The sequence below is a fragment of the Phalacrocorax carbo genome, chromosome 14, assembly GCF_963921805.1.
Source record: "Phalacrocorax carbo chromosome 14, bPhaCar2.1, whole genome shotgun sequence".
NCBI classification, from domain to species: Eukaryota; Metazoa; Chordata; class Aves; order Suliformes; family Phalacrocoracidae; genus Phalacrocorax; species Phalacrocorax carbo.
This window is the reverse complement of record NC_087526.1, coordinates 9,716,231-9,734,826: the sequence shown is the minus strand read 5'-3', so window position 1 is coordinate 9,734,826 and position 18,596 is coordinate 9,716,231. Positions and strand designations below refer to the sequence as shown.

Sequence of the window (18,596 nt, the reverse complement as noted above, 5' to 3'; positions counted from 1 at the left end):
TGCCGCCCCCGTGCCCCTCGGTACGGGCCAGGCGGGTTTAGGCCCGGCCCAGCGGCCGCCCTGACCAGGCCGCTGCAGCAGGCCAAACCCAGGCGGGACGGGCGGGAGGGCTCGGGGCCGGCCCGAGGCCGTGCAGGGTCCAGCCCCCGGGCCCTCGAGCCGCTGTCCCCAGCCGCGGGACTGTGGGGTGGCCCCGGGGGTCGGCACGGCCCGTGAGCAGCGGCTGCAGCCCACTCCTCACCCGCGCCTCGCAGCCCCCGGGCTAGCCAGCCCTTGGCCTCCTCCCGGCTGCTTTACGGCAATGTGGCACCTCGCTTTCCGGCAGCGGCCCTCCCGCCTCACTTTCCGGCAGAGTGGCGCCCTCCCCCCTCCCTTGCGCTCCTTGCTTTACGGCACGGTGTCGCGCGGCCCCGGTTGTTGGCGACAGTTTCCCGGTGGCGGGGCCCGGTCGGTGCCATGGACGTTGGGGAGCTGCTCAGCTACCAGGTGAGCGGCCCCGCGGTGGCTGCCGGGGAGACGGGGGGGTGCCGAGCGAGGGTGGCGGGCATCGGCTGCTCCCGCGGGGCCTTGCCCTTCCCGGCCCCCCCGCGCCGCCGGTGGGAGCGCTCGGTGCGCGGTGACCGGCCCCGGCCCTTCCGCCGCCCCGCCGGGGAGTGCCGAGGGAGGAAGCTCCCGTCCCGGCGCCGCCCCAGCCCCTGTGCGGGGCAGAGCTCGCCCAGCCGCGCTCCGTGCGCTCTCACCGGGCCCCGTTACGGTGTCGAGGAGTTTTGGGGGCCTCTCATCCCGCCTCCAGAGACGCGGTGCCTCGGTGAGACCCGGTTACCGGGGGCTCCTCGGCAACGTGGCTCTGCTGATGCCCCTTCTTCCGCAGCTGGGCACGGTTCGATACTGTGCGCCTGTTCCCGAAGTACAGCCTGTGCTTGTTCCGTGGCTTGTTCTTCTTTTTTTTCCTACTTGTTTTATGACAAAACCCATTTAATTTGATTTTTACCAGTCTTCTGAAAAAGTTCTCCTTCTTAGGAAAGTCTCCTCTTACCTCGTGAGCATTTGTCTTCTCTTGGCATGTGAACGTTGCTTATTCATTGTTTGGTAGTCAGTTTATAAGCAGATGTGGTAAATCACATATTTATTATATTTTTATTATTATTATTATTATTATTATTATTATTATTATTATTATTATTATTATTATTATTATTATTATTTAACGTGTACCCCTGGATCGGGGAATGAGAGCACCGGTTTGCAATAATGTTTTGCTGCGATTTGTGCATGTGATAGCGTTGGGTTGTACTTTAATTCTTAGACAAACTGCAGTAGTGGCCTTTCCCTGCTGAATCAGTGGGTAAGAAAAGCACTCTAAAACATTATCTACCTTGTAAGGAATTGAGTAGGAGAGTTATGTGGCTTCTTAATTACTATAGGATTACAGGAATACAGGATTCTTTACAGAACTCCTGCCTACATGACATCCTGGTATGTGTTATTCTGTGGGGGCACCGCACATGTTCAGAGCTGAAAAGAGCATCCTGCAGGTCAGGACATCTTAGTACTTTCAGAATGTGTTATTTTGAGGTGCACAGGGAAAGCGGGAAAGTTACCTTTGGGTTTGAGAAACTTATCATCATCTTTTCCCAGCAGTATCAAAATCCTCTGGAGTGTGGCTTTAAGAATAGTCTGTCTTTGAGAACTCCACCGGACTCCTCCCTGATTCAGCTCCAGGACGTTTTCTTCTGTGGATTGCTCTGTCCATTTCCAACATCCTTCCTACTTCATCCAGTTATGCGGTGCTGACAGAGGAGTCCTGCCATTCTGAGATTTGCTCTACTTTTGTGTTTCTCTACCTACTGTTTTTTCTAGTGATTTTTCAATATCAATTTAGAACAATCGTTTCTCATGTTCCGTTAGTTCTTTCGTCTTTTCTGCCTCAGTTATAGTTAATGATGCTGCCCTTTTACTTGTTCTGCCATGCAATTTACACTGAAAGTGCAGAAAGGTACATGTGCGTTGAACTTCTGTGTGTTGTAATTTTTTAACCAGGCTCTAGTTTGGGGCTTTGTTTGCTGTTTTTTTTTCTGTTGTTCTGAAAATGTGAAGTTGCAGGATTCCCTTCTGCTCTGGAGGAAAGTGTGCATCTACTTTACTTGGATTCCTGCACAGCTTTCTGCTGGATGAGCTTTCCGTACTGTGATGAGGCTAGAGGTAAAGAAATGCCACTTAGCTGCTAGGTACTACAATTTTAATTTTTTTTTTCTTGCTGCTGGAATTATTCTTAGCTGTGGGACAAAACATTCTGGAGCTTTCAGCCAACTACTGAAGTTGTTCCTGAAGGTGTTGTCTGGGCTCTGTGCTCTTCTGGTCTCTCACCTGAGTACGGATGGTTCCAGTGGCAGCAGATAATGCTTCAGAGTAAGTGTGTGATTTCAGTGTCGGTGAATTCAGGCCTCCAGAATCAGGTAAAACGGTGAATACAGGTGAAAAGGGTGGAGGGGCAGAAGTCAGATAAATAGCTCTGATTCTGCAAAAATGAGATTCCCTTCTCTGAGGGCACTTCTGGCTGAAAGACAGAAACAAAAGTTGGAAATAACAGGTTTTTCTGCCTTCCATCCTGCATGGTCAGGTATCTGCCATGGCTGTCTCAGAGGCAGGCGAAGCAGGTGCCTTCTGAGTCATTTTTAGAAATGTACATTCTTGTCCACTGAACGTGTAAAATCCAGAATAATCAGACTCCTGTTGTGCCTGTGCCACAGAGAGGATGCTGACTTGTACGTGGCAGATAAATGAAGCGAGTGTTGCTCCAGGCTGCCTGCTGTACCCAGCTGATGGGCTGCTGCTTCTGGGAGGAGGATGGCTCGGTGGCTCATACAGCAGCTCCTGACCTGCTCCAGTCTTCTGTCTGGTGTTGTAAGGTTAACTTGAGCACAGGTCTGGGTGCTTTCCTGCGCTGGGCTGAGGAGCAGGCTGGATCAAGGTCTCCTCATTCATCCTTGGTGCAGGGGTGGCACCAGCTGTCAGACAGGTGGGCTGGATGATGGGTGGTGTGCACCTCCACTGTCTGATTTTAATCTCTAGCTGCAAACGAGTAGGTTTTCTCAGCTACCCTCAGCACAACCAAAAATAATTGCTTTTCTCTTACATTGTTTTGAGTTTGTCTCCTCTAAATGCCTAATCTGTGCCCTTGCTTAATCAAAATGATGTTCTCCCTCAGTGCCAAGCTTGGCATGGAGGATTTCAGGCACTGCGCCATCAATTCAGCACTGAGTGTCTGTCAGAGTGGGGAAAAGGAACCTCTTGCAACAAAAAATACAATTAAGCAGCACCTGGCAGTTTATACAAAGCTCAGGAATCAATAAACTTTATGTGTTGCTGCAAAACAGTTGCAGATGGTCTAAACTGATGATTAAATATTGCTGCTGCTCTGCCCAGAAAGTCTGTGCCCAGATCTCTGTGTCTGGTCTCCGATTACAGAGGGTAATTAAGGGGACAAAGCCAACTCCAGTTCTTTTTAGAGATCTCGTTCAGTTGTCTTGGGAGGGAATAAAGGAGATTATTTTAATTCTCATTAAATTGTAAGTGATCATTACAAATTGCTAATTTTTAATGGAATATTAGTAAAATCAAATAACAAAAGAAGCAGTAAATAATGGGATAAGGTCTGATTTCACTGAGCTGGGCAATCTCCTCGTTGTTTGAATGGGTCAAGTGCAGTTTGTAGTGGGACGGATCTCTGTGTGTCAGCGGAGGCACGTAATAATTTCTGCTGGCGGTATAGATAATTTACTGTAAATTTGCAATGCAATGGATGCATCTGATGGCAGAGGCAGCTCAGCCAAGCAGGTTGTTCACAGTTTACAGCCTTATTATCCTGGTGGCTCGTCTTGTCTGCGGGTTAGAATGAGGAGCCATCACCGGCTCAGCTGCTGGCCCGCAGCGCTCGGCTCGGCCCCGCTCCTGGGGAATACAGGCCCCATGCTACAGAACTTTTGTTCGTACACTGATGGGGTTGAAAGTGAATCTTTAGTTTACTTTTTGATGTGTTATCTTCAGCCACCAAACCAGAGTGTGCATAGAAGTCTGTCAAGGCAGATCCCTGTCCTGATGGCCGTGTTCCTTGGGGCAGTTTGGAGCCTCATGAGCGAGTCTGGAGAGGACAGGGGTTTATTCTCTCTGAAAGTCATGATCTGTGTCCATGTAGATGAAGCGCGCATCTTTCATTTCATTTGCCTCAGTTCGTGTCATTTTGGAGCTCTTGGGACTTCTGGATTTTCCTGGTAGTAGTTCTTCCAGTTTTTAATGCTCAGAACCTGTATCACCTAGAAGTGTCGTGCTTCAGGAAGAAAAAACATGAAAAATAAGATTGATGGTAGCCTGGTTTATCACAAATATTGGAAACAAAATTAAGAAGTTAGTGAAAGTACTTCTGGAGATTTGGGGCTTGCTTTCAGGAGTCCTAAACTGACAGCTAATGTGTAGTTTTCTGCAGTGGATCTTCTGAGCAGGCTGCAGCCAGCTGAGATGTGGTCACAAAAGAAACTGCATCCCTTATAAAGATTTATTTCAGATTTCATTAACAAATAATTTCTGAGCTTCACAGTAACAAGGTTACTTACACAGCAGATGTCTTAGTAATATGAAACTCCATTACTGAGACTTCTCTAAACCTTCCTGATGCTTGGAGAAGACTGGAAGCAATCAGGGGCCTAAGGAATATGTTTTCAGATTCTGTGGGATACTTAACCCTGATATTAATGTGCAGCCACTGATTTGAGGGAGACCAGGCAGGGGCCTTGGGCAGATCACTCTGCTTTAGGACGTAACATCTCTCACCTTCAGTGCACACAAGGTGGGTGCTATTGTTTCTGCTGCCCAGACCAAAGGGCAGGCTCTGTGTTACATGTCTGTGCACAGATGAAGACCTGTGTCCAGTGTGAATTTCTTGAGGAGGTCTGCCACCTGACGCCTCCGACCCAGCTTAGGATATGTCAGTTAACATCCAAAGGCTAGAAGAGAAACAGAAAGATAAAGCTGGTGATTGGTAAAGGGAAAACTTCTTTATTTTTTTGTATTTCATAAATGTCAGCTTTTTTTAAACCCTTTTGTATTTGTTGTTTTATGTGTGGTGATATCAGTGTTAGATTTAAATGAAAATGTCTCCTGAATAAATTACTGTGAATGCACTGCATTCAACAGGAACAAAATTAAGCTTAACTAACAAAACAATTTAAAAATGCTTTTCTTGTGCATTTTCTAATGAATTCCATCTTCTTGCCAAATGCACCTTAGCACAACTGAGTAAAAAACCCCACAATTTATTTATCAAATGATTAACTTTCCCTTTTCTACCAGAAAGCAAAACTTGTGTAGGTGTCTGTGAAGCTATGAAATTATTTAAATAAATGTGTTTAGACACAATATATGTGTTTGCTTAGCAAAATGCAGCAGTCTGAGTGCAACAATGTATGTGCTTAATTCTTGTTGGTTGGTAACAGTCCGTTAGAAAACACAAATGCAAACCAAAGAAGAAAATCAATGAACAGAAGCCAATGCTTGCTTTAAATCAGTTGTTCATGACTGTGCATCTCTCATGAAATGAGCAGAAAGCCAGGTGTTTCACTTATGCTGTGATTTCTTAGTTTTAATAGTGCTGGTTGGAAAACTGCAATATTCTGAGTAAGGTTTTACATAACATCAATAATGAGAGGAAAAACCTTAATGCCCGCTTAATAGCATTTGCCAGGGAATTCAATTACTGTCTATTGCCAATATGTTGGCAGCATTAATAATTGCACGCTGGGCACTTCTATAATTTATCATAATGATTTCTGTTACATATCATAGAAGATTCCTCCCCTCCAACAATGCATAAATACAAAAAAGGATAAAATAATTGAGATTGAAACAGGGTGTAAATTCTGATACTGAGGATTGTGTACTCAGAGGAAATGGGGTTGGTTTCATGATGGAGTTTTAATTTAGATTTTGTTCTGGTGATATAGTCCTTTCCCATGGTACATTACTTTGCATCTGACAAACCACCAGCTCCCTTGGTCCCTCATTACAGCTGCAGTCTCACTGAGGTTTTTGTTCCTTTTTTAATGTTTAGAAATGAGAGTGAGGAATGAGATTCCTACTCCTTAATTTAGGAACATCCAAGGCAGATCTTGTAGGGCTTTTTTTCTGTAAATTTCAGGACTTTTTGTGTCACTAATTTCTATATCTGTGTTTGTAGCATTAATCTGTCAAAGGTGGTTTAGGATGAATTGGGTATTATTGAGGAGTGAGTGGAAGGAAGGACACAGGAAGGACAGAGACCTGTGTGTCATTAGGGGCACTGAGTAAGGAATATGTATTTGCCGAAGCTTTTTCCCTACATGACGTAATTTAGAAGAGCGCTTTTTTCTTTCCTTTATTGGGTTGCTAATTGCTGGGGGGAAGGGTTTGAGTTACTCGTTGTTGATAATGACGGATTTGTTTCCAAATGAATCTATGTGAAATTATATTTTAATGTACCTAGAAGATAAGTAATAGAAATCTGCTTTAAAAAGAAAACCAAACCAAACAAAAAAACAACCCACAAAACCCTCCAAGCAAATAAATTTTTCATTTCAGAGAATCTCCAGGTATGCTTCTGCTTTACAGCTATTGAATTATGAGCTGAGTAACTGCTTTAAAAGTGCATGGGAGCGCTTTAAAAGGGTTTTGTCAGGAATGTACCATCCGTAATGGAAACAGCAGAGAAGATGTGGGCAGAAAAGGAGATAGATAACCGAGTTTGAATAGGTCTACCTGGGAGCAAGCATTTAGAGCTTTGATTTGTGCTAATATGTTGTCTGGGAAACTTGATTCTGCATCTTCCTGAAAGTGGTGACAACATGGTAACCCTGAAAACACAACATGGTCACGGTCAGTCTGCTGTCCAGTTTGCTTTTCATTATAATTAACACTTCAAGTGGTTTTCGGAGGAGGGGTGTGTGTCCTTTTTTTTGTTTGATTTGGGTTCGGGGTTTTTTTTTTACATCTCTCCTGAAAGCAGTTTTCTTAAGAGCAGAGTTTGCATTTGATAATTTTTCCTTTATATTGAAATAAGTACATAAATGCTGTCTGGGTTGTGCAGAGAAGCAGTCGTAGCTGGTCTGCAGCGTGCGCATTGTAATTGAATCACAGCAGGACTGCCTTCTGAGCCTGAAAGATTTATTGCCCTTGGGACCAAAAGTTCCCAACCTGCTGGGGCGCTGGAAATTCCCACCTTGATGCCCACATTCATGCTGGACCTGGTAGGAGAATGACGCTGTCACCTATTCCCTCTGCACCTTTCTTTCTTTGAATCAAAACCGAGGAGAATCCAAATCTGAGTTAAAAAGCAGGTCTCATGTTTGTGAAAGAATGATGTGACTTTTACGATTTTAGACACAGGCTCCCACAAAGCAAAAGAGTGGGGTCTTCCTGCCAGATGTTTTATGAAATAGGCTGGACCTAATGGGGTTATAAAATCATCTACCAAGCAACTTGAGCAGCTGATAGAAAGCAAAAATATATTTCAGTTGTTTTCATTGTTCTTAGTACACAGGCTCCTTTTATATAGTAAAGAATTAAGCTTTGTTTTCCTGCAGTTATAGAGCATGGAGTGCTCCTGTTCCTGTTCCTGGGTGTCCTTCAAAAAAATATGAGACACCAAATTTAATATCCTTGCAGTTTCTGGAGGGAGTTTTTCCTCCTATTGCAAATGCTTTCATCCCTCTTTGCCTAAATTAAAACAAGCAAGTTCGCTGATTATACCAAGCTGGGAGGAGTGGCTGATGCACCAGAAGGCTGTGCTGCCATCCAGGGAGACCTGGACAGGCTGGAGAGCTGGGCCAAGGGGAACGTGATGAAATTCAACAACAGCAAGTGCAAGGTCCTGCATCTGGGGAGGAACAACCCCATGCACCAGTACAGGTTGGGGGTGACCTGCTGGAAAGCGGCTCTGTTGAGAAGGCCCTGGTGGGCAGCAAGCTGACCATGAGCCAGCAATGTGCCCTTGTGGCCAAGAAGGCCAAGGGTATCCTGGGCTGCATTAAAAGGAGTGTGGCCAGCAGGACAAGGGAAGTTATCGTCCCCCTCTACTCTGCCCTAGTGTGGCCTCACCTGGTGTATTGTGTTCAGTTCTGGGCCCCCCCGGTCAAGAAGGACAGGGAACTGCTGGAGAGAGTCCACCAGAGGGCTACGGAGATCATCAGGGGACTGGAGGATCTCTCTTCTGAGGAAAGGCTGAGTGACCTGGGTTTGTTCAGCCTGGAGAAGAGAAGACCAAGGGGGGATCTTATCAACACTTATAAATATCTGAAGGGTGGGTGTCAAGAGGATGGGGCTGGACCTGAATATGAGGAAAAACTTCTTTACTGTGAGGGTGCCAGAGCAGGGGCACAGGCTGCCCAGGGAGGCTGTGGAGTCTCCTTCTCTGGAGACATTCAAACCCTGCCTGGACGTGGCCCTGTGCACCCTGCTGTAGGTGTACCTGGTCAAGCAGGAGGGTTGGGCGAGATGATCTCCAGAGGTGCCTTCCAACCCCTACCATCCTGTGATTCTGTGATGGGATATGGGTTAACGGACTTTTTCTTGTCCCTGGAAAATTACCTTTTACTTTGACGATTGAATAGAAAATGTCAAATAAAATAATAAGTTGTTCCAAGCAAACAAACAGTTTGAACAAATAGTTGTTCAAATCAAATGGTAAAGGTATGGGCCCTGTTTAATCTGGTGCCAAGCCCCTGCAGAATTGCAGCAAACAACAATACTGCTGTCCCGCATACTCTAAATTAGGCTTCGATTCTGCATTCAGGTGTCAGCAAACTAGACAGAAGGATGGGGAAGTCAACGTGAATTAAGAGGCACACAAGAATTCAATATCATTTCATATACCAGGAGGATGAAAATTATCTTTCACTGCTATCTGCGTGAGCATATTAGTGTTCTGTCTGTAGAACATGGGGTTGTATTAGCTGATTCCAGAGCCTTAAGATGATCAGCTTTACAGCCACTGAGCAGTTCAGTTTGGCCACTTCTTGTCTTTGAAATACCAGTCTTGCTGTCTGTGAAGATATTTTCCTATGAATCGTGTTCATAGATCAAACAAGGTAGGATGTTGACATAGCTCTTGGCAGGGCCATTCATCTACCCGTGTGATGTTCCACTTCACTAAATTAATTTCCTTTCCAGTTTTCAGAGTTGTTAAGTGTTGTGTAAGCAAATTTTTAAACAACTTGTAAGAATTTCCTCAGTATGTCATGTAATATTGGTGTTCTGGTTTGCAAGGGTCACAAAAGACTTGTATTCATTCACCTTATTTCTCTGACCTTAGCCTAACAGAGGGACAAAAAGACCCCGTGATGAAGAGGAGGAAGAAATCAAAGCACGTCGGAAACAAGCTAGTGCACGAGAGCATGGTCGTCACAGGGAAGAGGAGTCTGCTGCGCTGGAAGAAACTGATGATGAGAAGAAGAAACTTCTTCAGATAATTGAGAGGGATGGAGAAGAGGAAGAGGAAGAAGTAAATCACTAGTGTCCTTTGGGAAAGGGGATGCAGTGGGAAATAAGCAAACACTAAATCACTTCTCTGTGATTTCCATTTCTTACCATGTAGATGATGAGACTAACTGGTGATTTTCACGTGCCTCATACAGCTTAAGGTTATGGTCTTACTTTCCCGCCCTGCAGGGTATTCATTAATTTCAAACAGGCTTCTCAAAGACGTCCTCTGAAGGTTTAAAGCAGGGGGGCAAAAGGGAGAGGGAATTGAAAGCTTTCAAGCCTAATCTCTGTTTTAGGCTGAGAATACCCAAAGCACCTTCTAAAATATATTTTTAGGAAATAGTTTCTGTATTCTAACCAGTTTCTGACTCTATAATTCTCATCAGTACCCCCAGCCATGCAGCTTCTCCCACTCTGCCCCTCTTTGTAGCTGTGCAGCAGCAGCAGCAAATAAGCAAACATTCTTCTGTACAAGAAAGGTCTTGGGTCAGAGGAGGGGGTAGCAGCTGTCAAGGGTAAATGATTTCAAGCCTTGGAGACAGAAATCCAATGCAGCATTGGCCTTTCTGCCAAGGGCCAGGGAAAAGATCACTTTATAAATGTGACACATGGATTGGTATAAATCTAGAAGATATTTGCTTCCTGCTGCCTGTGTCCTGTTTGATAAAAAAACAAGTGATATTCACCACTGCAGAATCATGTAGGTTTGTAAAATATCATTGTCCTTTGTCTACAGCATTGCTAGCATTCATCTCTGAAAATCTCCCTTGTTTTTTTTTTTATGTTGAGCTATTGCTGTTACAGTTGTTGCTGATAGTGGAGAAAGATAACGCAGGATTTCTGTAGCATTTGAGCTCCAATGAGGATGAATGGACGTAGCCAAAAGTCCTCTTGATTCCTGCAGTGTAGAAGTCCCTCATCTTTGTCAAATGGAGGTCTCCCATCCAGACATTTTAGGGGCTGGAAGTCCAGGGTTTTTTTAGGACCAAAATCTCTTGTTTATTTTCTTGGAACGCAGCTAATGTAAGTGCCATCAAAATGGGCTTTGTACCAGTAAATTTGATGGAAGGAAGCTAATCTGTAGGACACTGTAATACTGAATGCAAATTAAATACAAGATAAAAGCCAATCCTAATGGAGATATTATAGTGATATATTTAAAGAAAGCAAAGAATCAAATAAAATAGAGGGAAACAGTGTCAGCATGTGTGACAGTAGCTTCATGGATTGAAGACCCATTGCAGGAAGAATATGATTTGGGCACTGTAGCATTGATTACCTGAATGGGATGGTGACATGAATGGGATGGTGCTAAGGCAGGTTAGGCCTGAGAACATAGTAGAGACTTGGACTGATGTTATTATTGTAATGGAGTTTGTTGAAGAAATAGACATTTTCTGTGTCATACAAGGTTGCTGCTTAGAGTCGCTAACCAAGAATCCTCAACACCAGAAGCAGCTCTTGATTTAATCCTGAACGGGAGGTGGGACACAACAGTTGGCTTATGATGTGAAGAGGTTTGGTTTGTTTTTTGCTTTGAGAAATTCTCTTTAATAGTGATTGTAACTTAGGCAAATTGAGGGGAGGGCAGAGCTTACACAAGAAAATCTATATCATCAATGTTTTATTAAAAGAAGTGCATTAAAATAATGAAACAAGAAAAACAATTATGTTTGTAGGTGTCAGGGAGGTAGCTGAAGTTATATTACAGTAAATGTATAAAGCCAACTTAGAAACACCTTAGAAAAATTTAAAAAATAAAAAGAAAGTGCTAAAGTAATTTATTGATTTTTGTTTTTCTTATTTAGAAAAAGACTTTAAAATAGAAGTGAAAGCTTATCCAAGTGAGGAAAATACAAAAGAACATAAACTCAGGGCAGTTAAATGTAGACCTACGAAAAGAAATAGCACAATGGACTTCTGAAAAGAAACTATCCCTGGGCGTAAACTGCTAATGTAGATTTACTGTAATATGTCAGAAGCAAAAAGCCTCAGTATGTGCTGGTGGTGCCAGGTAGTACCAGATGTAAAAGAACAGCTCAAGGAAGATGAGCCATTACAAAACTGGTTTGGTTTTTTTCATTGATACTTGGTTTCAGAAGTGTAGAGAAGCTCTTCTGGTTCTTTTCCAAAGAGCCTTCCATTGGTAAACCCTGGTTTATAAAACCCTGACTTACAAGGTTTTGTGCTGGGGAGCTTGCTTAGGACAGAGTTGGAGTAAGTCAATAAATGAATAGCAATGGTGTATGAGTTTTTTGGCAGTGGGTCTTCCAGGGGTTACTGTTTGTTCCTGAAGGGTCTGGGCCCGACTGCAGTCTCACTGTGTCGCTGTGCTCACTCTTCTGCATTTTGCCAGGTAATTATTCCAACCATCCAAAGCTCTATTTTCTGCCCTTTCTTATTTGGTTAGGAGGAACCTTTGGATGAAAGCTCAGTGAAGAAGATGATCCTTACCTTTGAGAAGAGATCTTACAAAAACCAGGAGCTGCGGATCAAGTTTCCTGACAATCCAGAGAAGTAAAATTATGCTCGGCCCCTCTTTATTACCCTTTTTTCCTTTGATTTTAGGTTTTAGCCCTAAATCTATTTCTGATGTTTTCAGTTACATAAAGCTTATGTAACAGCAGTTCTTGCCATGTAGTTCTTCTAAATTGTATTTGAAACTAACTTTGCTAGTTAAAAACGACATTATTGAGACCCTGGTGGTGGCCAATATGTGGCTGGCAGCACAAAAAGAATAATTAGCGTCGAAGGAAAAAGTTCTAGTTTATGAAATTCTTGCGTTTGTTAACGTTTTAGATTGTGAAACTTCAGTACTAAAACTCGAGTTTATATTGGTTTTATTCTGGGAGCACACAAATTCAGTAAGGTTTCGTTGGTTTTGGTTTAGATATCTAAGTAAGTGGCTTGGTTCTCAAGAGGGAGCGCTAACAAGCTCTCCCAACGAGTCCTCTTTGCAGTTGACATCGGAGGGTCATCAGCCATGCTGCAGTTCTCTTGTTTCTCAGGCATTCCTCCTTTGCACTGTTTGGAGCAGTGGTCTCTTCCCCACTGATAGGCAGGTGGTAGGTGTTTGGGGGGTGGGCTGAAAGACTGACCTGGATTGGTGAGTTTTGCTTTCCAAATAATTAAAGACTTAATGCCATCATTTTGTGTGAAGGTGTTGTGCTTGCATATGCAGTCAGCAGGCTGTGTGGGAAGAAAGTAATTTCATGTTATGGAGCTTTCAGTTGTTGTGGTGAGCAAAATGGCTGGATGGGGTCTGATAGCCAGGCTTTCTGTGTGTTTCCATACCCGTGGTTATAGTGAGCTTCTTCCTCTTTCTGTGGAGTTTTGCTATTCGTGTTAAACAAGTTTCTTCCTACACTTGAGTGCCATTATTTTTTGTTCAATTTGCTGTTCTTTCCCTTACCCAAATTCTTTTTATGGACTTTACTTCAGATTTGTACAACCCACATACTAATATGCGGTAGCTAAGGAAGGTGCAGTGCTCTGGAGAATTTATTTTGTATGCAGGGTTTTTTTTCATGTGTAGATACAACCTCTTGATTTATTTTTTTTTTAAGTTCTAGAACTGATTTACAGAGTTGGAACAAATCTGCTTATTTACTCTATGTAAATTATATAGTAGGAAGGCTTATCCTGCTACGTGATTAAACTTCAAGGGGTAGGCATAGGACAGGATGAGTCACAGACTGCCTCTAGGAGTTCTGGGCTCAGTGATGTTGATGTAACCACAGAGGATCAGAAGTGCTGGGGTGGCAAGTCTTACCTGGTATCTCCTGGAAGGTGGTGGTCTCTGTTTTGAAAAGGGCTGTGCATTGAACGCAACTGATGTACTTTTTGCCTTTTTATTAACCATATTTGTCTTGCCTCAGGTTCATGGAGTCTGAACTGGATTTAAATGACATAATTCAAGAAATGCATGTTATTGCAACAATGCCAGACCTGTATCACCTGCTGGTGGAGCTGAACGCTGTGCAGTCTCTCCTTGGGCTGCTGGGACACGACAACACAGATATCCTTCAGTTGTTAAAGCAGCTCTCATGTGAGAGGCTTTCTATGGACTTTTCTGTAATCTCTTATATCCTGCTTTCACAGGCTTCTGTATATGTTTTTCTCTTCTTTCCCACCATACTGAATTTATGGCTGCCCTTTTTTTTTTCTCCCAAGTGAAAGCCTACTTTGTTAAAGTAATATTGATTCTGAATTTTTTTAGTGCTGTTATTCTCCTTTCTTGTTTTATGACCCTTTCATCTAGGTTTGAGTGGCTGCGTTAGAGTATGAGCAGATGAACAATACAGGAAAAGCTAAGGTATGGGCTTAGCACGTATAGGCTTGAACTGTGTGCAAACTTTGTCTGGAATAGCTCCCAGTAAAAATGGAACTGATTTACCCCTTTTTGTTGAGAGCTGAGCTTTCAGCTATTTGCCGTGGACTAGCTCAGCACAGTGCTACACCTTAGTGTGTCCATACCTTTGATTTGGTGTGCTCAGTGATTGAGGTTCTGGGTAACCCCTCTGGTTACGTAAATATCTAGAGGCATTTCCATGCTCAGTGAGTTTTTGTGTACTGAACCTGACCCCTATGTCCACCTGTCTCTTGTTCCTCTGAAGATCTGAGGACATCGTCAGAGAGAGTTTTCTGACTATCCTGTTAAAGATTTTGGTAGTTTTGAACAAAACAGTGTCCTTTTTTTTTAATATCCTGGTGCCTTGATGCTTAGCTGTCAGCTGATAAATAGAACTATGCCTGGGTTACCATTGTGTAGTCTTTAAAAGTAGAGCTCAGCCTGCATTGCTTGTAAAATATTCTACAGTAGATTAAGCTGAAAAATTGTCATGATTTGAGAGATTGTGTGTCTGCGTCCTGAGAAACATTAGCGAATGCAAGGAGCAGTGAAGCCCAGTGGAAAGGACACTGGACTTAGACTTGGGACTACAGCAGACTTTTATTCCTTTTTATTGATTCATGACCTTAGGAAAGTAATTTATTCTTTACTTCTTTTCTTTATGTGTAAAGAGGTAGATAATGCTTGCCAGCTTTTTTGAGGTATTTTGAAATAAGCAATGTTAAAAAGACTGTTAGTGCTAAATGTTGTGGTCTGATGTACAGATCTTGGTTTTCTTTTTACGCACTTTTCCTTATAGTACTGCCTGTTTAGAATTCATAATTCATTCTTTCGAAGTGGGTGCAGTGATCAGAAGATAAAAACAAAACGTAAATATTTTATTGCATACCAGTTTATATTACCCAAACATGTAAGCAGTGTGTTCTATTTTGACTTGTATCTAGCTGACCCTTGATGTGGTGAATGCTGGTCCCTGCAAAACAGCAAACAACGCAGCTTTCCGTATCTGTGATCTGAAATGGAAATTACCCTCAAGTAAATGTTTGTTAACAATTCACTGTTGTACAGTGGGAAACACCTACCATGCATAACTGGTTTCATGGCTACCATAGTTTCATTACTTTTTTTTTTTTGCCAGACACTGCAAACTTTTTGTGTGCATGGCATTAAAAGCTTGTACTGAATTTCTCATTCACAGGGAGAATATTAACTATGGGGATTTTAACTGGGATAGCAGAGCTGATTCATAGCTGGAGAGCACAGGAATACAGCTTCTTTGTCCTTTCAGCCATGAAAAGCTGTGTCCTAGGGTCACTGCTGCTGTCAAAGGCTTGTCAGTATTTCCACTGTGAACCCTTTTTAATTGGTTTGCAACTTGCCTGTCAGTTTATGGGTAGAAATTTTGCCTGTGAATTGCAATTTTGGGAAAAGTATATCTCTTGTTATAAAACAGGTGAAGTGTTTTCAGATCCGTTGGAAGCAGGACAGAGGCTGTAGTAATGCCTTTTCACTGTGCTGCTGGTGCTTATGTACAGGATAAAAACACTGTTAAAGTGAGGCATCTAGACATAAAACTAAATTGATACAGCTCAAGTTTTCTAACGACCTTTTGTTAAAACAAATGGAAAAAGATTTTAAAAAGGAGTTCTTCAAGGAGAGAACTAAACAAATAGCTCTCCAGATGTGATTTAAATGTAGTGTCTTGAGGGACTAATGCAAGGAGACAAAAGCAATGTCCAGGGGAGCAAATAATCTGCTGAATGATTCATGCAGTTTTACACAAAACATGTGAGTGAAAAATGATCACTGACAAGATTTCATTAATGAAAGCCAGGAAAGCTTCAAGTGAGGTTTTGCTTTCCTATCTCCTAAATTTTATAGGACAACTGATATTCTCACTAGAAGCTTCAACAGAAGCTCCTTAGACAGGAATGCTCTGCAAGATGAACTCCTCTGACTGCTAGAGTTCTTTGTTGTGCACTCTCAGAACAATCTGGCTCAGTTGTCTTTATAGCACCCAGTAGGTAGCAGTAGTCTTCAGTTAGTTCCTCTCTTAGCCTTCTTTTCTATGGGTTGATCAAACCCCATCCCCTCAGTCTTTCGTAATACACCATGTGCTAGCCCCCTGACCATCTCACTGGTCCTCCACTCTCCTGAATCCAGCATGTCACGGTCTCTCTTCTATTGGGAGAGCCTACAACTGAGCAAAATATTCTACATATTGCCTCACAAGTGCCAAGCAGCAGGTGAGAATTCCTTCTCTTGACCTGCTGGTTTTGCTCTTGCTGATGCAGTGCAGTCTGTGATTAGCCTTTATCACTGCAGTGGCACGCTGCTGACTCGCCTTCAACTTGTACACCAGAACTTCCAGATTCTCTTCTGCAGAGCTTACCTCTCCAGTCAGATCCAGAACATGGGCTTGTTTCCTCCCAGATAGAGGGCTTCGTGTTTGTTGAACTTCACTAGGTTCCTATTGGCCCGTTTCCACAGCTTTTGTTAAATAATAGTTGATTCCTTGCAGAGTAAATGTAAGGCAGGTTATTTTCTCACAACTTGCTTATTGAGTCGCGCTCCAACTTTCTTTTAAAAATTGTACCCTGGCACTTTTGACCATGTTTTTATATTAGCATGAGTGACTGTCTGCCCAGTGAGGAGTAATCACCCTTATGGTTGGTTTCTGATGGCAGTTGCACCTGGAAATGACATCTACCCATCAAGAAAAGGTACAGGTAGCTTTGGCTTGGTTAAGGAGTGCTGGAGAGTATAAAGTAAGTAGTAGCCTTACTGATACACATCTCCTATGGCACCTGGACATAGGTTAACTTGGGACTGGGACAGGCAGCTCTCTTGCAGTCTTTCCTGAGACTAGATAAGTCACGACTGAAGCCTTGCTAAGAAGAGATATATAAAAATACCTTTCCTACTGCTGCTTGTGTGTCTGAGCAAATGCACAAATAGGAGAACTGGGAGGCTGGATTGTTAGCCTGTGCATTTTAAAGAGATTCATCAAAAGTTGTTATATAGGACATAACAGAAAACTGCATATCCTGTTCTACCCCAGTGGGACTCAGGCAAGATTGATCAGCATGTCTGAGAGAATAGGAAAGTGGGTCTAATGAGGTGGAATACGTCTTGTTGTACAAGAGAGCTGTGTAGCAGTCAGGGGAACCATGTGTTATGCAGCCCAGAGTTAATGAGTGAAAATTGGGCTGGCAGAAGCTATGCTGTTCCTGCGAGGTCCGCGGTTAGAGGAGCATGCTGTCCTAATTGGGCCAGGCAGAAGGGGGTGATCGCTCCTGCTTCCTGCAGTGGCCTTGTTAGGTGTGTGCTGTATCTGGTTAGCAGGGGTATCACTGAGAGCAGAATACCCAAATCAGATTATTGTAACTCATTCCTCTTTGCTTATATACAATCTTGACAATGCAAGATGCTGCCTAATTACACCAACTCTAGCAATTTTTATTTGAAAAAATAAATATAATCAGAAACAATAAGATTGCCTGATACAGTAAGCACACAATCACATTTGTTTTTATAATTTCTAATTGTTAGGATTCCCTGATTTTGGTGCTTATGAGGACTGTCTGCTGAGGTACTGTCTGTGTCCTTGGCTCTGGTGTTCCTGTGCCCCACTGCTGTAATGTATTACCAGTTGCTTTGGATGGTGACATGAGCACACTGGCCTAAGAGCAATCTGCTTTTGATATTAAATGTGTTGGTTGTCCTTAACACCTAACACATGTTTCCATAGCTGTGGTAGACTTGCTTCAAGAACTGACTGATATAGATACTCTCCATGAGAGTGAAGAAGGAGCTGAAGTCCTCATAGACGCTCTAGTAAGTAGTAAACTCCAGATTATTTTAATTCCTGAACCATGTCTGCCTTGTACAGCACAGCAGCGAATACTCCCAACTGCCACGCTTTCTGCAGATGTGGTTATCCATACTGCCAACACCACGAGGAAGTTAGCCAGGTCAGGAGCCTTCTCTCTTGTAGTTGAAATGCTGTATTGAGGATCACGATGGGTGTTTTTAATGGAACGCCAGAGTTTGGGGCGTCAGTTCTTCTTGCACCTTGTCTACCATTTCTTTTTTGGAAGGATCATGGCCACATTGCAAACTTTGTGTGGGCTGGGAGATTTTTTCGTGCATGGAGGGAGAATGAAGTAATATTTGTGGCTTGGACAGTGTCCTATTGAAAATAGGAGCTTGATTTGCATTTTTCTTCCTTCTTGCGGAAAAGGGTGACCTCTGTTCACCCATGAAAAATTAAAGTTTGTGGCAGGCCTCAGATTGTTATCTGAAGGACAGTGGGACCGTTGTGATCTTTCAGTCTAACCTCTTGCATGGGAGACTAGTAGTTTTCTACCCAGTAACTCTTGCTTCAAACCTGAAAATCTGTGCTTGGACTGGGACATCTGTTGTTATAGTGAGGGTACATGTTTTTCTTAATGAGAATTAAAAAAGTGAAAGTTTTTGTATAACAGAGCTAATGCATTTTAAGAGTGGAAGAGGGTTTAGAGGTAATGATCTTTTTTGGAATGGAAATTCAACAACCCCAGAAAATTATCTACATGCAGTAGAAGATGCATTGCTCAGTCTTAAGTGCTCCCTGCCTGGTTAACTGTCTTGAGTGCTTCTTGGCCTCTGTAGTGGTGGACTTCCCCTTTCCCTGGCACTTGTGCTGGATGTCTTCTGCTCCTTGGCTGCGGGAGGAGGGTGCTGAACCAAGCAGAAG

At 43.1% G+C, this 18,596-nt stretch overlaps 1 protein-coding gene across 1 annotated transcript in view; it reads left to right on the top strand.

The window, feature by feature from the left end:
- Positions 1–376: 376 nt before the first annotated feature.
- Positions 377–18,596, top strand: part of CTNNBL1 (catenin beta like 1) — a 55,854-nt gene continuing 37,634 nt past the window's right edge. The window contains exons 1-5 of the mRNA XM_064465601.1: positions 377–486; positions 9,338–9,526; positions 11,918–12,024; positions 13,386–13,527; positions 17,600–17,695. Of these exons, the coding sequence (XP_064321671.1) occupies positions 457–486; positions 9,338–9,526; positions 11,918–12,024; positions 13,386–13,527; positions 17,600–17,695 (564 nt within the window). The 5' untranslated portion in view covers positions 377–456. The remainder of the gene's footprint in view (positions 487–9,337; positions 9,527–11,917; positions 12,025–13,385; positions 13,528–17,599; positions 17,696–18,596) is intronic.